This window comes from Caloenas nicobarica, chromosome 28 (genome assembly GCF_036013445.1).
Source record: "Caloenas nicobarica isolate bCalNic1 chromosome 28, bCalNic1.hap1, whole genome shotgun sequence".
In the NCBI taxonomy this organism is placed as follows: Eukaryota; Metazoa; Chordata; class Aves; order Columbiformes; family Columbidae; genus Caloenas; species Caloenas nicobarica.
This window is the reverse complement of record NC_088272.1, coordinates 2,116,664-2,125,645: the sequence shown is the minus strand read 5'-3', so window position 1 is coordinate 2,125,645 and position 8,982 is coordinate 2,116,664. Positions and strand designations below refer to the sequence as shown.

At 51.2% G+C, this 8,982-nt stretch overlaps 1 protein-coding gene across 1 annotated transcript; it reads left to right on the top strand.

Annotated features, from left to right (window-relative positions):
- The first annotated feature begins 757 nt into the window (after positions 1-757).
- Positions 758-1,717, top strand: LOC135999501 (olfactory receptor 14A16-like). Its single transcript, XM_065653072.1, has one exon. The coding sequence runs from the start codon at positions 758-760 to the stop codon at positions 1,715-1,717; it is 960 nt and encodes a 319-aa protein (XP_065509144.1).
- The last annotated feature ends 7,265 nt before the right edge of the window (positions 1,718-8,982 follow it).

Sequence of the window (8,982 nt, the reverse complement as noted above, 5' to 3'; positions counted from 1 at the left end):
CGCAGTTTCCTTCTTGCTCCACTGCTCTGGGTCACTGCTGGTGTGATCTGGTTCTTGCTGTCAGGCTCTCTGGGGATGGGAGTTTCAGCTGCAGAGTCACAGCCTGATCTTGTGGGTCCTTTCCTGCAGCTGTGTCCACGGGAACACGTGTCCCAGCTTTGCTCTGAGCTGTGGGGCTGTGGGCAATGCAGTGTGTGGGGCTGGGGAAAGAGCTGAGTCTCCCTGAATCAGATGCCATCATTAGGGCACTTGGACATATCCTTCAGGTGTCCTTCCGATCTGTGATCTTCCCTCCAGGATGTAAACCTGTCCTACAACTTCTTTGTGTTCTCTGAAAGCCCCATGGAGGAGCACAGAGATGCTGTGACAGAGAAAATGCTGTTGGGTTTTTGAAATGAGCCGTGTGTATCCTGGGCAAACATGGGGTGCTGATACATTAGGAAAGGGTGAGACATGGCATGGTTCCATCTGACACAGCTGAACCCCAGGACTGTCCCCTGCCCCCCGTTCCATGACCCCTGCTGCAGAGCAGGGCTGACTCCTGGGCAGCCAGCGGGCACAGGCCCTGCTCCTCACGGCACCTCCAGCCAGCACCACCCAGGGCTCAGCCACGGACCCGAAGGGAGGTCTGGAAAAGGACAAGGCGTGTAGAGCAGGGGAGGGTGTGTGAGAAATGGCTTTGCTTTTGCTCAGAGAAGTCTCCCCTAACTTATCACTGTCTTTTGCTCCTGTGACAGTGCCCCATGCTCATCAGCAAATGTCCAACAGCAGCTCCATCACCCAGTTCCTCCTCCTGGCGTTCACAGACACACGGGAGCTGCAGCTCTTGCACTTCTGGCTCTTCCTGGGCATCTACCTGGCTGCCCTCCTGGGCAACGGCCTCATCATCACCACCATAGCCTGTGACCAGCACCTCCACACCCCCATGTACTTCTTCCTGCTCAACCTTGCCCTCCTCGACCTGGGCTCCATCTCCAGCACTGTCCCCAAATCCATGGCCAACTCTCTGTGGGATACCAGGGTCATTTCCTATGCAGGATGTGCTGCCCAAGTCTTCTTTTTAGGTTTCTTGTTTGGTGCAGAGTATTCTCTTCTCACCATCATGTCCTACGACCGCTACGTTGCCATCTGCAAACCCCTGCACTACGGGACCCTCCTAGGCAGCAGAGCTTGTGTCCACATGGCAGCAGCTGCCTGGGCCACTGGGTTTCTCACTGCTCTGCTGCACACGGCCAATACATTTTCACTGCCACTGTGCAAGGGCAATGCCCTGGACCAGTTCTTCTGTGAAATCCCCCAGATCCTCAAGCTCTCCTGCTCAGATGCCTACCTCAGGGAAGCTGGGCTTATTTTGGTTAGTGTCTGTTTATCATTTGGGTGTTTTGTGTTCATTGTGGTATCCTATGTGCAGATCTTGAGGGCCGTGCTGAGGATCCCCTCTGAGCAGGGACGGCACAAAGCCTTTGCCACGTGCCTCCCTCACCTGGCCGTGGTCTCCCTGTTTGTCAGCACCATTATGTTTGCCTACCTGAAGCCCCCCTCCATCTCCTCCCCATCCCTGGACCTGGTGGTGTCTGTTCTATACGCATTGGTGCCTCCAGCAGTGAACCCCCTCATCTACAGCATGAGGAACCAGGAGCTCAAGGAGTCCATTAGGAAAGTGATTTCATGGGCGTTTGTCAATACTGATCATCTTTCCATCACTGTCCACAAATGATGTCTAATTGTATCCCAATGCAGGCCTGTACCCTGTTTTATCCGTTTTACTTTGTTAGCATTACCCATATTGTTATTTATGGTTATTATGTTGGTACATAACTGTTCATGTTTAGCTCACTATCCTGAAAAATGAACCCATTATAAATAGTTTTAAAACACCTGAAAGCTGTATAAATGTTTTTCTAACACTGTGTCAGAGCTTAGTCTCCCATAGCATCTCTGTAACAAAATGACATCTCCAGAGTGCAGTTCCTCAAGATTTGGTTGTTCTTCCAAAGCTGTTTTCAACAATGGGCCCAGGAATTTCCCTCAAAAGGGCCTGAGGAAAAAGCTCGATGTCACCTTGGAAGCTGATTCACAACAGAGTTGTGATTTAAGACACAACCCTTGCTGTCTGTTGACAGTGGAGATGGGGAGTGGTCATGAGATACAGCCACACTGGGCTGTCCTAGTGCATGATGGGGCAGAGGACAATCCTCCAGGAGAGGAATCTGGAGCTGCCCAAGAGCCCGTGAGATACACACGGACCGGCTGTGCCTGAGGTGGGCAGTGACAGGACCCCACAGAGTGAGACATGGCCCAAGGCGGAGTCATCAAAGGGAAAGCACTAAATGCAGGTATCTGCAGGGAAACAAAGATGGGCACAGACAATCTGACACAGACCAACTCCAACAGGCAACAGCACCCTCACAGCCACCACACCAACAGCAGCACTTACACAACCATGAGCAACAGAACTGACCCTGTCCTGTTGCCCCTCTCAGACTGATCTGGTGTGAAGGTTGCATGAGTGGTCTGTACATCCTGGGTAGAACCTACCTGCAGTTTCACACACCCCTGTGGTCCCTCCAGTGTGGACCCGGGGTTTGGGTCAGCCCAGACTCAGAGATATTACCCACTTGGACATTCCAACCCTGGGGTTCTCCAGATCCTGGTGTCCTCCTCCTCCTTGCTAGCCTCACTTAGAATTGACCAAGAAGGTGTGTACGTGCCGTCACACCCAAACGCACACACAATAGTGAGCCCACTCACACAGCAAAGAGCCAGGAGCAGAGTTTAATTAGTTTTGTGGTTTAACCCTGACAAGCAGCTCAGCACCACATAGTCTGTCACTCACTGCCCCACAGCAGGATGAGGCGGAGGATTGGAAACACAAAAGAAAACTTGTGGGTTGAGATAAAGACAGTTTTACAGGTAAAGCGAAATCTATGCATGTAATCAAAGAAAACTAAGGAATTCATTCACTGCATCATCGGCAGGAGGGTTTTCAGCCATCTTCAGAAAAGCCAGGCTCCATCACATGTAATGGTTACTTGGGAAGACAACACCATCACGCCGAATGTCCTCCCCTCCCTTCTTCTCCCAGATTTTATTGTTGACCACGGTATCATATGTTGTGGAACATCCCTTTGGTCAGTTTGGTTCAGCTGTCCCAGCCATGTCCTCTCCCAATTTCTTGTGCACCCACAGCCCCCATGCTGGTGGGGTTGGTGTGAGAAGCAGAAAAACCCTTGATACTGTGCAAGCACTGCTCAGCAATGACTGAAACATTGGGGTGGGACCAACACTGTTTCCATCACAAATGTAAAACGAACTCATACAAGTTGCTATGAATATAAGTAACTCTATCCCAACTGAAACCAGTCTATTAAGCAGGACAGACCATGGTGCTCGGGCAGGGGATTTGGCCAGAACAGCACTGACCAGCCACCTCCCCATGGGCAGCTTGTTTCTTGAACCCCCCTCCTTCCCACTCTTCCACAGATGGCTATTTCCATGATCCAAATTTCTCTGCCCCGATCTCCTCACAATTCATAGCCATCATCAGTTACTTTTTCCCCAGTGGGCTCAGGTTTTCTCCACTTGCACTCAAATTTGATAGTTTGCATTCCATTGCCTTGGTCCTCTGGGACTTCGGTGGCATCACTGGTGGCTCCTCCAGGCACTGATGGCCTTGCAAGACTTGACTGCCCAGACAGTCCCCAGTGCTCCCCTCTGTGCAGTCTGGCCAACCTGGTCACATCTGCAGCCACCTGTGAGGCCCAGCTGGCACACACGGAGCTGCCCATACTGCTGGTCCCTTCTCACATCCCTCAGCTTCTCATGCATGTGCCACAGTTTCCTGTGGCACGTACAGGTGGTTTCAGCCCAGGGCAGGGCCTCCCCAGGGGCTCACTCATCTTTCTGCAGCCTTCCCGTCTGGTGTCCTTGATGACCTCATGATACCTGCCTACCTCTGGCCAATCACATTGCTGTCATGAGGTGACCTCACAAGTAATAATCTGGCCATGTTGGCTTTGTCCACATCTACCCCAGGTAACTGCAATAGAAGTGGCATCACAACCCACCTCCAGCCATGTCATCTTCCCCTTCTCCTGCATCTCCCGTCTCCCAGGCTCTCAGCACTGCTGGGGGTGTTTTCCAGCATCCAGGTGACATCACCAGGCCTGTCTCACCACATGCCCAGTTGGGTTGTTTCCAAAGACGTGACCTCAAAATCCACCTCCCTCCCATGATGCCTCACCTTGCATCATCCTCTTCTGGCACCAGGGGTCACCTCGCAGCCAACCTCCCACACACTGCCCCTTTACCTGCCTCTCCTCTTTCCTACCCAACACTGTCGTTTCTGCTGGGCAGGCAGCAACGTGCTCCCCATGGGGACTGCAGAGCCCTGGTGGGACAGCTCGGTGGTGGGAGGGCAGCCATGGGTGGGCAGGGCTCCTCAGGAAGGCAGGCGGGTGGATGAGGAGGTGGAGATGAGCTCTGTGCAGAGGGGAGCCTGGCGTGCACAGCCCTTGCCTTGGAGGAAGCTTCATGGTCACAGGTCCTGGATTACATGGCAAGTTGGACCATCTCTCGGTCTGCTGGGAGGGCAGCAGGGCTGGGCACAAGCAACCCAGGAGGTTCCTGCAGGGTGTGGAAGACAGCATTTTGAGACAAACACTGGACGAGCTGACTAGGGCTGGTCTCTTACTGGCAGACAAGGTGGTTCAGGCTGGGGATCTAAGGATGAGGGCGGCCATGGCTGCAGTGACCGTGAGATGGTGGAGAAGCAGGGCAACTGCAGAACAACAGTGCAGTCCTGCAGGAGAGCTGATTTCAGTTACCAGAGGATGTCCTTGGGCTGTCCTGGAGAACAGAGGGACTGCTCTCTTGGATCTTCAGGGACAGCTTCATCAAAGCCCAGGAAGAAGCCAATCTGATGGTCAGGGAGTCGAGCAGGGCCTGGCAAGAGGTCAGCATGGGTGCACAGCAACCCCCTGGCTCAGGAGATCAAACAGCAGAAGGACGTGCAGGGAGGCTGGAGGGGAACAGGCTGCCCAGGAGACAGACAGACAGACAGCTGGCCTGGGGGTGCAGGGATGGAGCCAGCAAAGCCAGCGCTGAGCAGTGGCTGAAGTGGCCATGCAAGGGGAGCACACCCAGGAGGGCTTCTCCAAAGATATTGTCAGCACAAGGAAGGCAGCTGAGGGAACCCTGGTCCCAGTGGCCAGTGGGGCAGGGGACGGAGTGACAAAGACAGTATCGAAACAGCAATTTCTCAGAAGAAAGATTCTTCCTTTGACAGTGCTGGTAGGAAATGTGTTTTGCTGAGTAACTGGACGCACCTATGCATTTTACTATTCATTTACCTCTACATAAATATTTCTTTTTCCTTATACTCACATAGAAAGACAGATAACACAGGCCTGTTGAGATCACTGTCAACATGAACATCTACAAAGAGAACATTTCAATTAACCTTTATATTCTTCTTTCCTCCATCAGGCAAGAGTGGCCAACAGCTTTGAGCATGACTCACGCTGTACCAAGAGCAAAAAGTGGCATTGACAGTCCAGGGCAGTGGATTTTTTGGTGCCTTCGACTCTGTGCAAGACACATGGATTATCTTTCTTAATGCTGTAGGCTTTGGTGGGACAGAAATCTAGAGAACATTTTCTAAAATTGGAGGGAAAAAGAAACCAAGTGAAAGATGTAGAGTGAAGGAAATGCTTTCTTGCAACTTTAAGCATCAAACTTTGTTGGTGGTGTAATTCTCCTTTCTTTGTTTTGAATACTTTAAATACCAGTGTTTTCCCATGAGATCAAAAGGAGACTTTTCAGGATGTGCATTAAGAGCAAGAGGACAACTACTGATCTTCCACAAGATTTGCTTTCTCAGCACTCTCTCTGTTAGGCTGTGCATCTGACCTCTCTCATCCTTCAGGTATTTCCTCCTGCCCTAACTAAACTGACCATGTCTGAAGTACAATTTCAAGCAGCCAATCTGCACACAAGCACTTGCTCTCTGGATTTCCCTTGCCCTTACTGTTTGATCACTCAGACACTTGTCAACAATCCAGTTGCTGCTTTCAGCTTCAAGGAGTTAAAAGCTTCATTGTCTTTCAGTAGTCTGTCTAATTCTGTCTTTAGCCAACTCTTTTATTGTGTTTATTTTACAATTCTCTTTCTCTCTAAAACATTTCTTGCAAGGTTATGCCTTGGAGAAGGCGAACCTCATTGGTGGCAGTTTTTCCTTGGCATACAGTTGAGGAGTGTGGGTTTTTTTAACCATGATTCTTATCAGTTTATTTTGTTTGTTCAAAAGTAAAGAAAAGTCCCTCTTTGCCTGTGTGCAGCCAGGTCTCTAAGGAGAGCAGGTGGGAGCTGGTGCAAAGGAGCTGGAACATCCAGCTGCAGACTGCAGTGGAGAAGTCTGGGGTAAGGAAAAGGGATGCAAGTGCCAGGTGGCCAATGAGAGAAATGATGGGGTTGGGGAGGTGAGGAGCAAGGTTGTCCACACTGTGTCAGAGCTCAAGGGACAGCTTCTCCAGCCAGTCCAGACCTCCTTAGGAGAGACCCTGGATCAATATCAGATAATGCTGCAATCACCTCTTCTGCACACGGAAAAAAAATAAACTATATCCTTTACCAAAAAAAAAAAAAAAGTCATTTTTATTAGAAGGTTTTTGAAATCACTCTCCATAACTACAGTAGGAAATGTCTCTAATTAACTGTACAAGACTAGAAGGAAATTACAAGAAGAGACATGGTTTCTTAGAGCTTTCTTCAGTGTGATGAGCCCCATGGTGCATTTGGTGCTGAATCCTTGAACCTCAGGTGCTGAGAGGAGATTGCACAAACCTCTCCAGAAGTCAAAGTCAGAAGAAAAAAGTACAAAGTCCCTTGAAGTATTAATGAGTTCCACTGAGGGCAAGTACCAGCAAAGCCTCCCCAGGGACTCGTTAGAGCAGAGAACTGGAGGCCATGCTGGCAGATAAACAAAGGGTCATGTGCAGGCAGCTGAGGTGCTGAGAAAACCCTGGTTTTGTTGGACAAAGCAGAGAGGCCAAGGCCTGACCCCCAGCCCCTGGGAAGGCAGATCCTGTCCCTCACCCGTTGCTCAGGGCTCCTCCTGGGGCAGGGGGATGTGGGCTGTGTGATGCTGAGTGAAGGACAATGGTGTGACAGTTCCCAGCCTTACTGGGGTGTGCAAGGAGGCCATGGGGTGCCCCAGTGCCTGAGGACAACATGGCTCCTCATAGGCCTTGGTGGCAGAGATGATTGCCATAGGCAAGGGGACAAAGACTTGGGTTCTCTTGGTGACATCCAGCCTTGCCAGTGCCCTTTGCCATCTCCACCACGGGTTGTCCTCCACTGTCCCACAGCTGCTTCTGTTTCCCTGCAGGCTGTAGACACCCATCTCGCTCCCTCCCCTTGCTCTCACCCTGGTGTTTCCATACATTGGCTGATGTGGCTCCACTCTCATGCTCTGTTCCTTGAAACACAAGGAGACGGACTGATCTCATGCTCCTTCTGGATGATTTCTCATATCGCAGCACCACCCTTTGAGCGACATTTCTTCCTCCTCATGTCCATTCCAAGCTGCGCTGTGTGGCAGTGTTTCTGCTGGAGAAAGGAGGATCCTGAAAACTACTGACCTGTCAGCCTCTGACCTGTGCCTGGGAAGATCATGGAACAGATCCTCCTAGAAGCTGTGCTAAGGCACAAGGAATGGTGACTCAACCAGTTCCCTGGGCAGCCTGTTCCACTGCTTCACAACCTTTCCCATGAAGAAATGTCTCCTAATATCAATTCTGAACCTTCCCTGGCACAAGCTGAGGCCATTTCCTCTCATCCTATCACTTGCTACTCAGGAGAACAACACCACCCTCCATGCTACAACCTCTTTTCAGGTAGTTGTAGAGAGTGAACAGGTCTCCCCTCAGTCTCCTTTTCTCCAGGCTAAACACCCTGGGGTCCCTCAGCTACTCCTCTGAAGACTTGTGCTCCAGACCCTCAACAGCCCTGTCCCCTCCTCTGCACTCACTCCAGCACCTCAAGGTCTTTCTTATAGTGAGAAACCCAAAAACGAACTGAGGATTTGAGTTGTGGCCTCACCAGCACCAAGTACAAGGGGATGATCACTGCCCCAGTTCTGCCCACTACACTATTCTTGATGCACACCAGGAGGCCATTGGCCTTTTTGGCCACCTGGGCACACGCTGGCTCATGTTCAGCTGCTGTCGATCAACACCCCCAGGTCTTTTTCCACCAGGCAGCTTTCCAGCCACTCTTCCCCAAGCCTGTATTGTTGCAGGGGATTGTTATGACCCAAGTGCAGGACCCGGCACTTGGCCTTGTTGAATCTCAGACAATTGGCCTCAGTCAGCCAACGTCCTTCTGTGTGGCCTTCCCACCCTCCAGCAGATCAACACTCCCACCCAGTTTGGAGTCATCTGCAGACTTACTGAGGGTGCACTTGATCCCTTCATACCGATCATTGGTAAAGAGATTAAACAGAACTGGCCCCAATACTGAGACCTGGGGACACCACTCGTGACCGGCTGCCAACTGGATTTGGCTCCATTCACCACAACTCTTTGGGCCCGGCCCTCCAGCCAGTTCTTTATCCATCGCAGATATACCATCCAGGCCATGAGCTGCAGCTTCTCCAGGAGATGCTGTGGGATACGATATCAAAGGCTTTACTGAAGTCTAAGTACACAACATCCACAGCTTGTGTGGTGGATTCACTCCCCCACGACAGACTTTCCCTCATCTGCTAAGCCAGTCACCTTGTCACAGAAGGAGATCAGGTTGGTCAGGCAGGACCTGAAAACAGGGCAGGTCAGGCCTGCCCCATGAAAACATGGGCTTTTGACCTAGTATTTCATAGAATGATAGAATGTCTTGAGTTGGAAGGGACCCACAGGGATCATCGAGTCCAACTGCTGTCCCTGCACAGGACAACCCCAAAGTCCACACCGTGTGTCTGAGGAT

What these genes read in the sequence shown, in the direction of transcription:
- LOC135999501 (XM_065653072.1), top strand. Translation starts at nt 758, where the DNA reads ATGTCCAACAGCAGCTCCATCACCCAGTTCCTCCTCCTGGCGTTCACA.